General features: G+C 46.9%; 2 protein-coding genes across 7 annotated transcripts; one reads left to right on the top strand and one right to left on the bottom strand.

Moving 5' to 3' along the window:
• Positions 1-607: 607 nt before the first annotated feature.
• AP4B1 (adaptor related protein complex 4 subunit beta 1) lies at positions 608-11,475 on the bottom strand. 6 transcript variants are annotated; one of them, XM_058716154.1, is made up of 11 exons: positions 11,338-11,475; positions 10,708-10,894; positions 8,770-8,994; positions 8,174-8,304; positions 7,450-7,597; positions 6,431-6,927; positions 5,108-5,191; positions 4,247-4,350; positions 3,353-3,560; positions 2,849-3,130; positions 608-2,588 (listed from the first exon to the last, which is right to left on the bottom strand). In XM_058716154.1, the coding sequence occupies exons 2-11, from the start codon at positions 10,818-10,820 to the stop codon at positions 2,161-2,163; spliced, it is 2,220 nt and encodes a 739-aa protein (XP_058572137.1). In that variant the 5' UTR covers positions 10,821-10,894; positions 11,338-11,475; the 3' UTR covers positions 608-2,160. The 6 variants fall into 6 exon arrangements, with proteins under 6 accessions (XP_058572137.1, XP_058572138.1, XP_058572136.1 ...); XM_058716155.1 differs by lacking the exon at positions 11,338-11,475 and adding an exon at positions 11,271-11,294; XM_058716153.1 differs by lacking the exon at positions 11,338-11,475 and adding an exon at positions 11,095-11,213.
• Positions 11,476-11,699: 224 nt separating this feature from the next.
• Positions 11,700-18,592, top strand: DCLRE1B (DNA cross-link repair 1B). The gene is made up of 4 exons (XM_058716158.1): positions 11,700-11,903; positions 12,599-12,764; positions 13,336-13,518; positions 15,100-18,592. Exons 1-4 carry the CDS (start codon positions 11,715-11,717, stop codon positions 16,185-16,187), a joined length of 1,626 nt encoding a protein of 541 aa, XP_058572141.1. The 5' UTR covers positions 11,700-11,714; the 3' UTR covers positions 16,188-18,592.
• Positions 18,593-19,556: the final 964 nt, after the last annotated feature.

Below are 19,556 nucleotides of genomic sequence, written 5' to 3'. Positions count from 1 at the left end.
GTTTATTTATTTTGAGAGAGAGTGCACGTGAGCTGGGGAGGGGCAGAGTGAGAGAACAGGAGAGAATCCCAAGCAGGCTCTGCACTGTCAGCATGGCAGAGCCTGACACAGGGCTCGAGCCCATAAACCGTGAGATCATGACCTGAGCCAAAGTCAAGAGTCTGACGCTTAACTCACTGAGCCACCCAGGCGCCCCAAACATTCATGTTTTAACCAAACAAGTCAAACTATGGAAAATGCAATTCTGAAGCTGTTCTGATCACTCTACATCTAATCCCTGGGGACCCATGATCTAGATCAGTCATTCTCAATGGGGGGTGATTTTGTCCCCCCAAGGCACCTTTGGCAATGTCTGCAGATATTTTTGTTACAACTGGGGGTTCTATTGGCATCTAGTGGGTATAGACTAAAGATGCCGCTAACAATCATCCTACAGGACACGGGAAAACCCTCCACAATAAAGAATTATCTGGCCCCAAATGTCAATTTTGAGAAATCCCAGTCTAGATAGACTTCCATTATGATTGTGTTTGATTGATACAATATAACAAAACACACTTCAAACACCAATCCCAAAATATCATCAGAATCTAATTACTTACAGCCACTCATTCAATAAACATTTATTGAGTAATCACCATGTGGCCAACTATGGAGATAGAAGGAAAGAAAATCACTGTCCTGGGAAATTGTCCAGGGGGAAACAATGCACAAACCCCAGGCCCTTGCCAGAAAATTCAACACTGTCTGTTATATACTCTTCTTATTAAGAGCCTAGTTGAGAGAAGTGAGGGGTGAAAAAAAATTTTTTAAGGTATGCAGTCCATTTATGTATCTAGGTTGAAGAAGTCATTGAATTAAGCTAGATGATATTTGGATCATGTTATCTCACGTCCTTGAAGAAATGCCCTAAGTTCCATGTTAAAGTTACATTCTCTTTCACTGAAGAACACCGTTAAGTCATGACAAACCCATTGCTAACTTCCCATAACGATTTTGTACCTACCACTCAGTGCTACCCATGTGAAACTATGTGTAAATTTCTCTTAGAAATTAATACTGGAGGGTTTCTTCTTCTCTGATGACAACTATATAACTACTTCTCTTCAGCCTGACTACTAAATCACTTACAGAGCTACATTGGAGACTCCTCTCTACCAAGTATGTAGGCCCTTAAGCCTGAACATTTGTGTACCTCCCCATCTCTAACCAAGCCGGGCTTAAGAGGTATTTCTACTTTCCCTGTTGTAGATCCTCTGGTTGTCTATAATTTACTGGTTATTTGTACTTTAAATCATTTTATTACATCTGCTCTTGCCATAAGTTGCCTCGATTAATGTATAAAATGTGGGTAGGTATGAGTAAAATTAAAAGCAAGGAAGAGTGACAGAAAACAGTTACAACAGTAGCAGGGGGACACATGCACTGGAAGCCTTGACAGCTTGAACAGGATCCATAATGAAGGCAGTGAGGGTCACAGAACACTTCCTGAAAGAGCTCATGACTGAGCAGAACACTGACAGACAGACTAGATTTCACTTAAAGAAAGAAGATAGGAGGGTAAGGAAATGTTCTAGCTAAGAAATAAAAGCAAGTACCAAAGCACAGAGGTGAGAGAGCGCCTTGTGCATTCAAGGAATGCAAGTGGTTTGCTTTGGCAAGAACAGCGTCTGGGCAAGCAGTGAGATGTGACGTGGCAGAGGTACTCTGGATACTGCACTAAGGACTTTGAACTCTGGCCTTAAAAAAGCACGATTAGGAATATGAGGCCAGCGAGGAATTTATTGCAGTAACACAGGGAAGAAAAGATGACCTCCACAAACGATGACTTCACCAGTTTCCATAGACTTCAGGCATCTTTAATGAGTACGACAATCCCTAAAACGGATTAGAAAAGAATCCAAATCCTATCCTTAGCCTGTTCCCATCCCCTTACCAACATTAACCTTTTCAACATCACCTGGAAAAATGGGGTCATCCACCAATAGGTATGAGAGGAATAAGCCAACAGTCTTTGGACAAAACCATAAGAATCCTGATTCTGAGATTACCCGTTCTCCATTGCATTGGATATCATCTGGACTTACAGGCAACTCTAATAAGAAAAACTAGGAACTCTGATAGCTGTTCATCTCACTCAGGACAGGCAGCAAGAATCTGTTATGATTTTATGTCTCCAATTGTTCCAAACACAGTTTCTAATACAGAAATAAAACTATTCAGCGTCTCGGTCCTCGGCTCATTTTGTTTCACAGAGATCTGCATTTCCGAGTTCTCGGACTCCAACAGCAGTTCTGTTAGGAACAGACACCCAGTGTCATCCTGAGCACTGAGATAGGCTTTCCACGGGTGAGCCCCAGCCCTGCTCATTGCGATGGTCTGGATGTTCACTACTTGTAGGGCCATCTGGAGAGTGTCAGGATGGACTGCTCCCCGCCAAGGGAACACCTGCTGATGAGCAACTTTCAGGCTAAACCAAGTTTTCTCAAAATACTCAGCAGTAAGCTGGCAATTGGGGACTAGCACGAGGGCTCCAGAATCAGGGAGTTCTTGTACCCTCTCCTTGTTCTCTTCAGGAATCAGGGGACCTAAAAGAGTCAGAAAGCTTCTGTAAGAGATCTTCTTAATCTATAGGAACTATGTTTTCTATCTAGATTTCCAAAAATACACAATGTGACTTTTATCTTTGGATACATCGTTAAAATCACCAACGAGGAACTTCTTTCTTGCTCACAAAGACTTCAATTCAGGCAACAGTCTGAGATATAGCTAGTACCCTACTTTCTACCAGTCATTACAAAAGATAAAGAGTTTTCATGATAAGATCTAAAGTAAGGACTATTTTTACCTGAGGTGGCAAAGGACGCAGTGTCAGGAAGCTCTGGGCCCCGACGCTCTGCCCCCTGGTATTTACAGATGGTTGCCCAGCGGGCTTTGCCATAGACTGGCACCAGCGTGTTGAAGTCTGAGGCCCAGCTATTCACAGGTCTTTCTGCCTGATCTTCCAAAAGTCCAAGAGAAGGGTCAGATTTAGGGCTACAGAGGATCCGCTTCACTTCATCAATGCCGGCTAAGAGAAGGCGGTAATAGAAGAGACCTCGGTCTCGTACTGCCATATTCTTTTCTTCCTCTGAGGTAAGACAAGAGACCGAGTTAGTTACAAACAAAAACCAAAACACTCTTTCTACCCTGTGCCAACCACAACAGGGAAAACAAAAGGAAGGAGGGAGGAAGCCCCAGAAAATCATTAACATTGTCTTCTTGGGCACCAGACATGACTCACCCAACAGTGTAAGCTGTGAGGGTATTTACCATCTGACACGGCAAGTGTGACTCCCTCGGAAGAGCCTACCTATGCAGTAATGTAACAGGCGCCCCAGCGTGTCCTGGCACTCGGCGGGCCGGGAGAGGAAAAGGCGCAGCAGCGCAGTGAGCAGCTCCATCGTCACGGCTGGAAACGTCTCTGACTTCACATTCTCCACGAAGTCTTCCAACACATAGGGAGCATTGGGAATTCTCTCCCCATGGACACCAAGGAGCCAAATAAGGGCCTGTTTCCCCTAGGGAATGAAGGGGTAAGAGCAGGTGCTCAACATTCGGCTGTCTGAAACACGGTGGCAGGTTCGACTTCCCACCCCCGCCCAATGGCAGCAGAAAAAGCATAATCCTACATTTACTTCAACTCGCACTGCATCGATCCTCCACCCAACACCACTCTTTACAACAAATACGAACAAAATGCTACCACACGAAAGGAGACTCAAGACTCTCATAGCCTGTGTTGGTTAGGTAATAAGGCTTTTTCAGTTAGGGGGCCTCCGCCCCAGTCTAGGGTTTAATGTATCGGTGGAAGCTACTGAAACACTCCTCTAACCACTTCATGAAAGTGGTAATTGACCTAGAGTGCAAATCAAAGCAGGTAGGCCTGTGGTGAAGCCCAAATATCTGTTAATTCCACAAATGATTCTGATTCTCATTCCAGCTGAAAACTCCATTGTCTAAGCCTCTGACTCAAAACTGTTCAAGAGAACGATGATATTAAAGCATCTGTAATAAAAACCATAGATCAATCTCCAGTTTTTATCTCTTCTATCCTCTCTATACCCAAAAGAGAATCTGAGGTGGCAGTCAATTCTAAGGATAGCCACATTCAGACTGGGTAGAAAGAAGAATTAGATTCCATTTCACAGAGCAGGGTCCCAAGCATTCCCCTTCTGCCTGTTAGTAAAGGAGAATTACCATCTACCTCGCTATCTTGAATGTTCTCCTCACAGCCGGGCAGGGCCTGACACACAGCTTCCGTACACTGAGGACACAACCAAACCAGGTCTCGGAAAGTTTGCACCACCACTACAACACAGCTCAGGATACAAGAGCACAGGATTAGAGGCTCCACGCAGGAAGGAATCTTAAGAGAAGTCACATATTCAGACTAGTTTGCTAGATGAAGTTCGGTAAAATGGGTGTTGGAGGGGTGGTCAACGATTATCTGAGAAATGTCTGACGCGGGCAATAATTTCTTACGAGTGCTGCTCCTTTTGGATCGCTAGGAGGCTAAATGAGCTAACATGTGCAAAAGTGCTTGGTAAAATGTAAAGCAAATGTGGGGTCATGTTCAATGATATTCTGAAGACAGTGTAAATGGAGCCACCAGTGTTGGAACTAGGGTGAGGCAAACAAGGTGCTGGGGGTGTAAAATTTAAGAAAACATGCAGGGTTAGCACTTGCACGAACCTGAGAGTGAGTGCCTCTTTAAATGTTTGCATCCTGGGTACCTTGCTTCCCTCACCCCAGTCCCAGCCCTGGAAGCCACTGCTGCCATAAAGCAGTAAGAGGGTAAAGCTGGGGAATTAACAAGCACAGCATCCTAGAACCCTTCATTATGTACAGAACAGCCTTGTAGAGTCATGGCAACCTGAAAACCCCCTACCTGTTAGATCTATGGACCCTATGCTTCTCTGATGGCAACAGACGATATAACGCAAAGAAAAGTTTAAACCTCTATGTTACTGAACAACAAGCATTTTTGGGGGGCAACTACTACAGGGCAAGCAATTGACAAAAAAAAGCAAAACAAAAAAATGCTCAAAGGGTAGCCAGCCATTACCTGTGGTAATGTGCTCTTGTCGAAGCCCCAGCAACTCTGTTAGAATCTGGACACACTGATCTGTGTAGGTCCTGGCGATACCACCTACAGAGGAACAGAAAGCACAGAAAAGTGGTAAGTCACATACCAGCACCTCGTTCTAAAATAATTTCCCACCAGCCAAACATAAGAGGACCAAAGATACTTTAAAAAAAAAAAAAAAAATCACACCTTGCTTGATCTTCCCAAGTTTGGTAAAAATGATTTTACAGGGGCGCCTGGGTGGCGCAGTCGGTTAAGCGTCCGACTTCAGCCAGGTCACGATCTCGCGGTCCGGTCCGTGAGTTCGAGCCCCGCGTCGGGCTCTGGGCTGATGGCTCGGAGCCTGGAGCCTGTTTCCGATTCTGTGTCTCCCTCTCTCTCTGCCCCTCCCCCCGTTCATGCTCTGGCTCTCTCTGTCCCAAAAATAAAAAAAAAATAAAAAACGTTGAAAAAAAAAAAATGATTTTACATCGAACAACGTTGAAAACTTTCAGTAACAGAGGTATTCACGTGGCAGCCAGACACGAGGCCACGGCTTGGTACAGCACAGCTGCACAGGAGTGTCCCTGCTGGGAACCCTCAACAGTAGTCTCCTGACTGCAGGAGTTCTACGCTCTCCTCTTTGTTCCCTCCTCTTGCCCCTAAAAATAACCAATCTTTATTCTCATAGGACGGTTCCTTCTCCTCTTCCGCTTGAAGCCCTCCAACAAAACGTAGTTCCCCAGCTGCTTTCATTCTGTGAGTCATTCTGGCTTTTTGAATTCCACACAGAGTAGTATGAAAAAGCCTGTGATATTTAGGATTCATTCTGCGCCGCTCTGCACTGAGCACGATACACAGCCCATAGTAGAAGCTCAATAGACAAATGGTCAATTGACACAGGACGTTGAGTCTGGAGAGCTGGGTTCCAGTCGCACTTCAGGAACTACGTGACCTTCTGTCAATAACCTTCTTGTGCCTGAGTTTCTTCATTTCTAAAATGAAGCGATAACCCTTGTCCACTTTTCCTGACTGCCTCCCAAGACCGTGCTAAGATGATATATGGGAAAGCATTCTGGACAGCAATGTAAATTTTAAGTACTATAGTCTGAGTTACCTGTAGCCTCTATCCTGGCAGATACGGCAACACCGGTGTTGACGAAAACGCCTCCCCCCCCCACTCCTTCTGTGGTCACTGACTCCCAGTTCTTTGGTGTATGGTACTTTGTCTCTGCCGCAAGATTCATTCCTGTTTATTCCCTATGGTTCCACAGCTTTCTGGCTGGCCTGAGCGCTCAAAAAGGAAAAGCGGCAGACACCTACCTATGGCAAAGATGGCAGCCTGGGCAAAGTCGGCTGACACATCGGTACAGTAGCCCCGGAGCTCCTCTAGCACCTGCTGCACGTTCTCATCGTTCACCAGCTCACACAGCACCTCCACCTTCTGCAGCTTGATGTAGTGCGGCTCCGAGTAAGAGCAAAAAAACTTTTTGTAGTGGCTGCTAAAGTGACCCGGCAGACTATGCAAGATCTGACGCACGTGACAGAGGGCAGCAAAGCAGAGCTCGCGGCTGTCTGAAGAACAGGCGGCCAGCAAAGGTCCCTTGACTTGCACAAGCACGTCGGTTTGTACGTGGGGGAATTTTTTTGCCAAGATCAGAAAGAGTTTCGTGGCTCCCATCACCACACCTGGGCTACTGCTCTTGAGAAAGCTATCCAACAGATTGAGAATGTCAAACAGCTCCTCCTCACTGCGGGGTTCGTAGCGTAGCAGAAAGTTCAATACTTCAGCCTGGCCCCATTGATCCAGTTTTGGCATTCTGTCCAAAAAAGGAAAGCACTATTTTAGCAACCAAATGAGGACCATCTCCGTGCAACTGTCACCTGTTCATCAAAACAAGGAGAGAATTCTTGAAAACAGATTGTGCCATAACAGAATTATTCTTTTTAGGTACTATTTAAAGTGGACACAAAACAGGCTTTAAATTCCAAGAGGAGTTCACAGTACACATTCTCACTCATCTAAGGCCAAAGACCGTGATTGCTATACCTAGATCCAGATTCTTTAAGACAACACAAATGGCTTAGTTTGGGGGACATAATGATCGTAGAGGAGGACAGAACCTATTTCCACAGGATATTTCTGCCATCTCTCTATATGACCAAAAGAAACTAAGACAAATAAAAGAATATTCTCTCAATAAAATATGAGGAAACTAATAGCTACTGTTAATTTTACTACTCTATAGAAGTTGTTCAAGACGTCCCCTTAATCCAACGTATCAAGACCCCACTAGGATGCAGATCTCATCATAACAAAAAGAGGACTGAGGCATCCAAACCGATTTAAGAGATGGTGGGCGATGGGCTTGTTGATGACAACACCTCCTTCCTGTCTCAGAATTTCCTCTAGAGACCTCAGGCAGTTCACAACCACAATTGGATCCTGGTCACGCAGCAAACTGTATAATTCATTTACCAGAGCACCGTCTATAAAAGAGCATAAAGATCTTAGATAAAGAACAGTTTCAGAGTCACAGGAATAGAACCAGGACAATAGCTCCAGGCAGATAAAGCTGAACTTCTCTGCTACAAAAATAACAAAGGCAATAATAAAATGCAAAGCACAAAAAAAAGCCATCCCCAGACTGTTCTAAGTAGCTAATGCAAAGGATCTCACCTGGGCTCCAAAGAAAAGACTTCTCCAATCTCAGAAAATACCAAGCCAGCCTTTCTACTTAGAGACACATACAGGGGTGCCTGCGTGGCTCAGTCGGTTAGGCATCTGACTGACTCTTGATCTCGGCTTAGGCCGTGATCCCATGGTTCATGGGATTGAGCCCTGAGTTGGTGCAGAGCCTGCTTAGGATTCTTTCTCCCTCGCTCTCTGCCCCTCCCCCACTCATTCTCACTCTCTCACAATAAATAAACCTTAAAGAAAAAAAGAGAAACAAGTACACAGCCACATTACTATTTCCTACCAAAGCCACGTGACCTTTTCCAAAGTCAAACATATAATGGAGACACAAAAAAATATGAATCATGATGGATTACACTGAAACTTACCCACTTCCGAGTCTCCATGAAGATTATGCATCTTGGCACAACCAAGGACTGCCACCCTCCTGACATATGAAGCCTTATCTCGCAGACCATTGAGAATAGGCTGTTGGATGTATTCCTGCACACCAGGCATCCTAAGCAACACATCCTGGAGTCAGCCAGATCCTAAAACACTAGTTTTGACATAATTCAGGCCCTATGCCCTTAACACAGAAGGTTTGGTAAATGTTTGAATGTACATCTATCATGTCATAAAAAATTAGAGAAAGCCACTGGCCAAACTTAAAAAGTCATACTTGACTTTTCATTTGGAATAACACTGCATGGGCAACAAAACTATATGTCTACATAACTGTTTAGAAATCTTTAACCAAAAGCACAAACTATCTCAGCAAGAGTGAGGATGGAAAACTCCCTTTAAGGAAACCATAGGACATAGTTTTTCAAGCCTAAGCAATGGCTGAAAACCTGAGTTCAGGTTACAACTGCATGTTCCCCATGATTAAGAAGCTCAGATAAATTATCATCGTTAAAAACCTGCCCCATGATCTCTCGAATACATCAACCACTGATAAACAGTCCTGGAAGAGGGTACTCACCTGAGGCTACACATGCTCCGTAATGCCAGCCCCCGCACCATTGGATTGGGATCCGAACAGTCTTTGCACAGCGTATTAATGGCCAAGAGAGCCAGATCTGGTTTCAGGGGGGCATATGTACACATGTACAGATAAACCAACTTCTTCTGAACAATATCTACGGTGGCACTGGCCTTCACCATTTCCATGAAAACACCAGACATGTCCAAGCCCTGAGTCATGTGCCTAAAACCAACACACATAGCAGGAAGAAGTAAAATACATAATCCCCAGCCTATAACAAAAGGTGTTTTACCTATACACATCCCGGTTATCCAACTAGATTATGAGGAAAGCAACCAGGTCTACGTTGTCTATCACATTGCACAATACTTCACACGATAGGCCTACAATACATTTTCTTCTATTCATTCAAGAAATAGTTATTGAATCCCTGGAACATTCCAGTGAAATTCAGCTTCTACATTCCAGGGATATGCTCTGGGGTCATAATTTTGAAAAAAGCATGGTCTCAGATCTCTAGCAACTCAAACCGTATTAAGGAGCAAGACAAAAACACCACTAATTACAATATGGTCGGTAAGTATTAACACAGAAGTAACAGACAAGGTGCAGTGGGGGATCAGAGGTCTAACACTGCCAAGAAACCATAAAATGTTTCCACAGAAGTAACACTTAAGTTGAACGAGCTGGAATTTGTCAGGCAGGTGTAGTAGACAGGTAATGATAGATGCTATAAGGCACATAGGCATCAGCAAGAATGCTACATTCTTTTGAGAGTCTGCGAGTAGTTGCGTTAGGGTGTTCTTTGGGTACTGTAAGAAATGTGGACTTTATTCTGTAGATCAGTTTCTCAAACTATGGTTTCCTACAGGAGTCAGATGGGGTGTCTGTTTAAAACGCATATTTCTGGGTTCCATCCCACCCTACTGAAAGCAGCATTACTGGACTGGATGAAAACTTTGATTTTTCTTTTTCTTTCTTTCTTTTCTTTTTTTTTTTAAAGCACTGCAAGGGACTGTTGTGCATACTAAGTTTGTGTACCACAATTGCAGGCCAAGAGTTATATACATTCAAATTCATGTTAGAAAAATTCTACTTGAAATGAGGCAAGGTAACCTATTAGCAAGCTACTGCAATTGCTTTGGTAATAAAACCAGAAGAACAGGACCAATAAAAAATAAATACACAAAAATTCGTTAAAAAGAGGATGGATGGGGAGCTTGGGGGGCTCAGTCGATTCAGCTTCGACTTCATCTCAGGTCATGATCTCACGGTTTGAGTTCCAGCTCCAGCTCCGCGTGGGGCTCTGTGCTGAGGGCTCAGAGCCAGGAGCCTGCTTCGGATTCTGTGTTTCCCCCTCTCTCTATCCCTCCCCCGCTCACGCTCTGTTTCTCCCTCTCCCAAAAATAAACACTAAAATTTTTTTTTAAAAAATAGAATAAAAGAGGATGGATATTTAGAACTGTGTATCCATACCATCTGACTTGAGAAGTGAAAATCGGGCCTCATCAAGACTGAGTCCCTCCCTTGGTCAGCTGGATGGTGGCATTCATCAACCCAAACATAAGTGGAAGAGCAGGTTTGGGGAGAGGGGAAGGATGTAAGGTGCTGTTTTGCAGGTCTTTGAAGAAATGTCCAAGTGGGAATGCCAAGCAGCAGGATATGTGGGTCTGAAGATACAAAGGGGTTTCTGTACTAGATTCTATAGATCGGGGGGGGGGGGGGGGGAGCAGTGTAAGTTCAAAACATGGGCGTAACCACCCCGCAGAGTAAACGAAGTCAAGGAAGTCCCACAAAGGGAGGCTGCGACGGCCATGCAAAGAAGCAGGAAACCCAAATCCTAGCCTGCCCTGAGTTCATTCACTCTTTGGGAGCGGCCGGGGGTGGAGGGCCGGGATGGGGGCTGCCACGGGGAGTTCGGGCGGTAGGGGATACCTAATCACTCGCTGGATGACATTCCGGTAGCGCAGCCTATCCGCCTGAATGTGAGGGTTACACAGAGCTTTCTTCAGCTCCTTCACCACGTCCTCGGAGCCAAGGTACGGCATCGTCCACAGTCGCGGGGCAGTCCCCGCACACCCCTAGGTAACTCGCCGGCTCCTCCCAGCCCTGACGTGGGAACCTGGGTAAAGCAAAGGTCAGTCAGCGGCGACGCGAAAGGCGTGATCTCGCCCCAGCCTCGGCTTCCCCGGGGCCGGAGTCCAGGCCCCAGCACACTCTCACCAAGCCTCTCCGCGCCCCGGCGAGCCCCGAACAAGGCTCTGTGGTTCCTGCCCGGGACCTGCAGGCCGGATCGCGGCGCCCCGACACCTCTCCCGCTACCTCGAGGCCCTCCGCCCCATTTCCAGCCGGGCCGCCGACAGTCTGCAGACCCCTCCCTCTCCAGTTCCAGCCTTTCTTGCGCCTCCGCGCGGTTGCCGCCAAGGATAGGCCCAGTCAAGCTTTCTGCGGAAGTCCCGCCTCCTTGAGGCCGACCGCGCACAGCAGCTGCCACTCACCTTCTCGCGGCCAGCGCCTAGCGTCGCCCGGACGCCGACCTTAGGGCGCCCTTCCCCCACCTCTCACCTCCAGGCGCAGCCGCGCGGCTCCCTCTGGTGGAGGCGCTGCGGGCCGTCGGAAATCGGCTGCTTCGGCCTGTCTCCGCCCAGCAGCGCGCGCTTTGAGCGCCCGGCCTTGGCCCCGGCTCCCGCGCGCGGGTAGGAGTGGCGCTCGGCCGAGAGTCTTTGGCGGTTTGCGATTCCACCCAGGACTCGCAAGAGCACGGCCACTTCCTTTTTCTCCCCACGCTAGGGACTTACTCCTCTACTGGGCTGGCTTCCCGTTAGGGGTTCTGTCCGCGTTCTTGCCCCAGCGTGACTTTCTTCAGGGCGTGGTTGCAGGAGCCTCACGCGGCAGCTCTGTGCCCATGAAGATCTCGCTGGTGACCCTCCAGCCCCGCCACCATGAACGGGACCCTGATCCCCCATACGCCCATCGCGGTGGACTTTTGGAGCCTGCGCCGGGCTGGTTCCGCACGGCTCTTCTTTTTGTCCCACATGCACTCGGACCACACCGTGGGTTTGTCTAGCACCTGGGCCCGGCCCCTCTACTGCTCCCCAATCACTGCTTACCTCGTGCATCGTCACCTACAGGTACGGGGGTGGGGGGGGCTGGAGTCCTCTGAGAGGTGGGCCGAGCATCTGGGTGGGGATTTCCTATCTGTCACAGCCTCAGACTCGTAGGTTAGGGACCAGGTGACCCATTTTTACCAGTGCGGGAGTTGTTTGAACCCAGAAATACGTCCTTAGCCCAGAATGGGAGTGTGGTTTCTTGACTGGCTGACCTGCGATGTTTCAGCTATAAGTTGGGGAGATCTTTTGGTCCAGCTAAGGAAACTGTACCTGTATTTTCATATCAGCTAGGCCAGTGTTTCCTAAACTTGTCTCAGAAGAATCCACCTAATATGCTGGGTGACTATACACATTCTCCAGTACCCCCTCCCCCATTATCTCTCCACCCCCACCCCCCACCCCGTCTGATCCAGTAGATACAGCTGGTGCAGGTCCTGGAAATCTGGTTAGAATTTTAACAGGTGCCCGCAAGAGATTATTATGATCAGATAGTTTGAGAGACGCTGCCTAGAGTGTTTTCTGGACTCTTTCATTTAAACTGTAGAAAGGGCGGGAGGGAAGAGTGGGGGATTTGGGAGAATCTCTATTACAGCTTCTGCTACAGGGTGGTTTAGGATGTGGTCAGCTTTCCCTCACTTGGGTAAAGGGGTGATTCCTAACCCAAGACAGTATCGAGGAGAGTTTGTGTTCAGTAGAATGACCAACTTTCCCCCCAGGTATCCAAGAAGTGGATCCGAGCCCTGGAGGTTGGTGAGAGCCATGTCCTGCCTCTAGATGAAATTGGGCGAGAGACCATGACTGTAACCCTCCTGGATGCCAATCACTGCCCTGGCTCTGTCATGTTTCTCTTTGAAGGATACTTTGGAACCATCCTCTACACAGGTGGGCCTCCCAAGGGGTCTCTCCCACCTTCCCAGACTAGATACTACTTTTCTTGAGCAGCCTTAACTCAGAAGTGTGGATGCCTCCTAGCTTCATCCCATGTGAGCACAGTGACCTTTCTCAACTGATTTCCCATGCTTTATGGGTCCAGACCTTGTAAAGAATAATAAAAACAGAAGCAGAATGGAGACATTTCTAAAAAGAAGCTATACTGTATTAGTGCCAGACTCCCTGACAGTTTTTCCACAGGCTGGTAAGCAAATGTCCATCAGCTGTTGAAAGTGAGAGAGGCTGAGGGCACTTGGATGGCTCAGTTGGTTAAGTGTCTGACTCTTGGTTTTGGCTCAGGTCATGATCTCACGGTCCGTGGGTTTGAACCCTGTGTTGGGCTTGGTGTTGACAGTGTGGAGCCTGCTTGGGCTTCTCTGTCTTCCTCTCTTTCTGTCCCTCCTCTGCTGCTCTCTTTCCCTCTCTTTCTTTCAAAATAAATAAATAAACATTTTTTTAAGTGGGAGGGGCTCGTCTTCTATACTTTTGTCTCTGACTCTCTGCCCCCCATATATTCTTCCAGGTGACTTTCGGTATACACCATCCATGCTAAAGGAGCCAGCCCTGAAACTAGGGAAACAGATCCATACCTTATACCTAGATAACACCAATTGCAACCCAGCCCGGGTTCTTCCCTCCCGACAAGAAGCTGCCCGCCAGATTATCGAGCTCATTCGAAAGCATCCACAGCATAACATAAAGATTGGTGAGTGGTTTCCTTTCCTTTTTCTCTCACCGAAAGCTAGCGAATCTTGGGTTTTGGGAGGGTTTCACATGTCTTTTAGGTCTTCGTAGATGTCCCCTTCTCCGTGAAACCTACCCTGACCACCTTATTTAAATTGCAACCTTCCAACCATCTCTACTCTCATACTCTCACATGCCCAACTCCTGATCTTCTGTAACCAGCTGTTTTATTTTTTCATAGCACTCATCACCTTACTCTTATCCATGCTTCGATCCAAGCTATTACTTATTGTTTGTTCTCTACTTCTCTTGACACACACACACACACACACTCACACTCCTTGAGAGCATGGATGGAGGTAGGAAGAAGTCTTGTTTGTGGAACAGAGAGGCAGCAGCCCGTATGGTGGACACGTAGTGGGTGAGGAGGCTGGAAAGGCAGGAGGGGCTGAAGTGCTTGCTTGTAAGCTTCAACTTGATCCTAAATGTAATCCCAAATGTAACTTCATCCAAATGGTTACATTTGGACAAAAAGCTGTTGAAGGTTTTTAAATAGGAGAGGGCCAATATTGCACTCATCACCTTATAATGTATTCCACAATTTACATGCTATCGTATTTGCTTTTTGTCTCCCCCTGCTAGAATTCCACAATGGCAGGGCTCTTTGCTTTCCTTATGGATATATCTCAGATGCTTAGATTAATGCCTGAGGAGGCAATCAGTAAACCTTTGTTATCTGAGCAAGTGAAATTTATCAGAACGTAGATATTCAAGTGAATGCCGAGCTTCAAATCAGACACATCAAGAAACCAACTGTGTGTTTGTTCTAGCGATTCCACAACAGCGTAAAACATTTTGGGGCCTTCTAACCGGTACTTATGCTTTCAGCATCTCCTCATGCAGGCGATCCAGTAACACTGCTGTCACATTTTTTTTCCCTAAAGCCCTCCTCAGATCATAATATTCCTGTGATTAAAATTAGCCATTTTCCTGGTGCAAACTCTTTAATAGCTCTCTTTCACTTACAGAATTAAGTTCAAGCTCCTTAGCAATATATACAGGCTCTCTATCATACAAGCCTTGCTTACCTCTCCTGTGTCATTTCCTGCCAGTTCCTTGTCTGCACTTTAGTGACACTGAACCACCCCCTTCCCCTGCCAGGTAAACTTACACCTGTCCTTTAGGACCACTTGGTGGCCATTTTCAGGAAACCTTCCCTGTAATCAACTGGTAGATACTTTCTATGCTCTCATAATAGTGTGTGCATGCTTTTAACATTGCTCTTGACCACTGTGTCTGGGTCCCCATGTAGATTACACTCCTTGAGGGCTGAGGCTTGTGCTTGTTTTCATAGTGCCTAACACCAGGTAGATGCTGTCCTTTGTTGACCTGAATGAGTGAGTGGATCCTGTGTGAAGCCCTCCCCCATCCTCTATGTATCTCAGCTCAAATGCCACCTCCTCCCTGATACACTCCCTGATGGCCCTGTTAGTTTTGTGTATTTTTGTTAAACATTTGGTTGATTTATTAGGGTTCTCCAATTCTCCAGTATCTTCTTTCTCTTTCATCCCTTGCTTTTCTCATTCCCTTTGACATCGTTCAGGACTCTATAGCCTGGGAAAAGAGTCGCTGCTGGAGCAGCTGGCCCTGGAGTTTCAGACCTGGGTGGTATTGAGTCCTCGGCGCCTGGAGTTGGTGCAGCTTCTGGGCCTGGCAGACGTGTTCACGGTGGAGGAGAAGGCCGGCCGCATCCATGCCGTGGACCACATGGAGGTCTGCCGTTCTGCCATGCTACATTGGAACCAGACCCACCCTACCATTGCCATCCTTCCCACAAGCCGGAAAACCCACAGCTCCCACCCCGACATCCACATCATCCCTTACTCGGACCACTCCTCCTACTCGGAGCTCCGGGCCTTTGTGGCAGCACTGAAGCCTTGCCAGGTGGTGCCCATTGTCGGTCGGCAGCCCTGCAGGGACTACTTTCAGGACAGCCTGAGCCCCAGGCTCTCTGTGCCCCTGGTCCCGCACTCTGTGCAGCAGTATATGAATTCCTCCTCAAGAAAACCAAGCTTGCTCTGGCTGTTGTTAGAAAGGAGACTAAAGAGGCCGAGAACCCAGGGTGTCGTGTTTGACTCCTTTCCGGAAACTGCTGATCAATCTCAAGGTGACATGGACTCGCAGGAGGCCAAGAATGACAACCTTTCTGGGCACCTCGAGAAGCAGGCTTCCCACCGTCCTTTGCAGATCAAAAAACCGTTGCTTCCGGACCTCTGCAGCAAAGAGTGGGATGGGGCCGTCCCTTTCTCAGAGTCCCAGAAGATGGTGACTGTACTGACTGCCCCCTTGAATGTGTCAGTGCACTTACGGTCTACAGATGAGGAATTTATGTCTCTAGAAACTGGGGAGGAAATTGGCGTGTGGCCCCACTTGGTCCCCAGGGGAAACCATGATGGCTCGGCAGCCACAGGGAACCAGAGCACTTGGATGGGCCAGGATTGTCCCCTGACACACAGCAGCGAGGCAACCCCTCTCCTGGCTCCTGAGTTCAGGGGCCTGGCACTGAAATACCTTCTGACTCCAGTGAACTTTTTCCAGGCCCAGTTCTCTTCCAGGGGCTTTGACCAGCAAGTGGAAAAATACCATAAACACTTGCTGAGGTACAGGGAGGAGAATGACACCTTCGTTTGATCCAACACCGTGGTTGTAAAGATAGTGACCCATGGCTGCTGGAGAGACTTTGTTTTGGGCCTTACTTTTCTAAAAAAATTTTTTTTTACATTTATTCATTTTTGAGAGACAGATGGAGCACGAGCGGGGGAGGGACAGAGAGAGCCGGGGAGACAGAATCCGAAACAGGCTCCAGGCTCCGAGCTGTCAGCACAGAGCCCAACGCGGGGCTCGAACTCACAGATCGCGAGGCCGTGACCTGAGCGGAAGTCAGACGCTTAACCAACTGAGCCACCCAGGCACCCCTAGGCCTTACTTTTCCATCTTCACAGGATCCCCGTGGGCTCACCCTGGAGCAGTAGCTCACAAAGTGTGTTCATTGGAATCCTAGTGCCCATGGAGCCATTAGTTTCATGGTTAGCTACGTTTAAGAAACACTTTTCAGGGGCGCCTAGGTGGCTAAGGCGATTGAGCATCTATTTCAGCTCAGGTCATAGTCTCACAGTTTCGTGGGCTCCAGCCCCACACGGGGCTCTGTGCTAATGGCATGGAGCCTGCTTGAAAATCTCTCTCTCCCTTCTCTCTGCCCCTCCCCTGTTCGCATTCTCTGTCTCTGAAAATAAAACAACGCTTTTCAATATACCCTCTGCACAGCATACATGAGCACACTAAAGGTTCTGAGAAGTCTTACAGTAACTTAACCTGTTGAACTCAGTATTTCTGCAACTTTTTTGAACATGCAGTCCTCTGACATGGGTGCAGCAAGAGATGCAGTCTGAATCAGAAAGGACCGGGTCACTCCCATTGTTATTTTGTGCGCCATGTGCCATTCCCAAGTCTTCTTACCTTTCTTCCCAGATAAAAGTCCCAGATAAAAATTCCATTTTTTAAGTTAGGAACTGTTGGAGGGTAAAGTGGTGATCCAGGCGGCATGATACAATCTCGAATATCACTAACTTGCTGTGACCCTGTCCAAGTGACTTCCTGTCTTTGCCTCTGGGAGGGAACAGGAAGCAGTGAAGAACCCTGGAATGGTAGAGAAAAAACTCGCCCCTGCCTCTATGAGAGTCTGCAGTTAGTGTCACTAGAGACTTCTCTGGAACAGAGCCAGCTGGCATAGTGGGCACCCTTCACCAAGGCCATACCTGGAACCCCGCTGAACGGTGCACGTAGGGTATGATGGCCTCCCAGCCGCCTGGAGGCCCTGACTATTTAGCCAAAATAAAGTTACAAAAGATCAAATGTGCTGCCAGATATTCCTGATTGTTCACATAGCTGGGATATTTGCCGCTCTCCCCGCCCCCCGCCCCCTTGGGTTGAGTAGGGAGCCAGAGCACACAGCCTGTTTGTTTTAGTATCCAGGGCAGAGACCAAGGAGCCAGCTGGTGGAAGGGCTGGGGGTGTGCAGCTCTGCCCTGTCCTTCTGCTCCCAGCCTGACAACGTGCCAAACCAATAAGCAGGACAGCAGACACCATAGGCTCTGAGACTGGGAACAGGCATGTAGAGCTGGGCACACGAATAAAAACTACTTCAGAACGAAGCCTCGCAATAAAGGTTGTTTCTTGCCCAGGAATAAAAAGGTTTTCTACTTTGGGAAGAAGATATGAAGTGTTTATAAAGTAAAATAAGGCCTTGCTCTTTGGCAAGCTGTACACAGCCCTGTTTTGTCACTATAAGCCTCCGGTGTGCCCACTAGGAGCTGCAGCAGGTGAGGCTTGTGGGGCAGCAGGAAACAAGGCATTGTCCTTGGCTTGAATCCAGGGCATCCCGGGGTAAAAAGAAACCAGGCCTAAATAGTGGAGCCTCAGTTCCTCATCTGTAAAACAAGGACTGAGATGCCTCCCTCTCCTGGTGGCTCTGGAGGTTAGATAATTGGTAAAATTCTTTTTTTTTTTTTTTTTAATGTTTATTCATTTTTGAGAGACAGAGCATGGGGGGTGGGGGGTAGGCTGGCGAGGGCAGAGAGAGAGAGAGAGAGAGAGGGAGACACAGAATCCGAAGCAGGCTCTAGGCTCTGAGCTGTCAGCACAGAGCCTGATGCAGGGCTCGAACCCAAAAATATAAGTGGTAAAATTCTTAGCTCAGTGTCTACCACATATGGGTATTTCAGATGTTGGTTCTCTTAGCCTCTGGTTCTCTAAAGAAATTGTTCCGTGTATAAAATGAAATTTTGGAAGTCACTGAAAAACATAAAAAGTCAATTGTAATTCCTCCGTGTACATCAATTGTTCTAGTCCTTTTTTGTATGTATAAACATATTAAATATATACTATTTTTCAAAATTGGGGTAACAGTGGATATAGTTTTAATCCCACATTTTACTTTCTTAATCTTAAACGTTTCTTTGTATCAAGTACTATTCAAAATGTAGTTATGAGTAGTTGTATAATGCCTTACATAAGTAAACCATTTCCATATTATTCAACATGCTGTGTGCCCTTTTTTCACAATTAGACACAGTGAACATCTTTGCTGTGCATGTATCATGGCATATTTTGTTTATTTCCTTAAATTACTGGGAGTGGGGTTACAATTTTTAAGTTCTTAATATGAATTGTGCCCAGTTGCCCACCAGAAAGGTTTCCTTACTATCCTTTCTGCAGAGGAGGAGGGTATTAGAATACCTTGAAGATTCCTTAAGTTCAAATGAATGTAAACACGTACATTCAGGTACATGTAAACACGTGGCAAATCATCTTGTGTGTTAAGTTCATAAATATTTACTACAGCTGTGTGGATAAGGCTTAGCTTGAGTTCCTCCAGGAGCCTCTAGCTGCCTCACTTCTCTGCTCCCCAAAGGTGACTGGGAGAGATAAGGTAGTCTTCAGTATCAGGGCCCCCAGATTGGCACTATCTTCTAGCAACAAGGGAGCCAGTCCATTCTTGGCGTGTGATGTATCACACACATTCCTTGAAATGGAATCTATATGAATTCAGATGGGGGAGTAGAAGCAAATGGCTTCGAGGAATTTAGATGTTGATGGCATGTTTGTGTTTTAATAACAGGGAAATTCCATACTATTCTCAAGTAAATTTGTCCGGCTTATAATAGAGATTGGCAGTTGCCTTATTCATTCAGTATCTCCATAGTCTCATATAAAGGTGCTGCATTGCATATACCTAGAAGTAGCCAATTTATTTTTAGGATCTAAGGATGACCCCACAGATCTGAGATCTTACAGTTGGGCTTGAAGATACCGGGAGAAAGGAAGTTCCCTAGAGATCAATTAGCTGTTTCATGATCTGTGGGAAAACACGTACTTTTCCACAAGGAAACCGACGCTAGCTTAAGTCCCTTTGGAGAAAAAAAAATCTGCCTGGCTGGCTTTGAGGGACCATCTCTCACTCCTGATACAGACTCCCCTTTGTGGTTGGAAATGGGAGATAAG

The sequence above is a fragment of the Neofelis nebulosa genome, chromosome 2, assembly GCF_028018385.1.
Source record: "Neofelis nebulosa isolate mNeoNeb1 chromosome 2, mNeoNeb1.pri, whole genome shotgun sequence".
Taxonomy (NCBI): Eukaryota; Metazoa; Chordata; class Mammalia; order Carnivora; family Felidae; genus Neofelis; species Neofelis nebulosa.
This window is presented reverse-complemented; position numbering and strand designations above follow the sequence as displayed.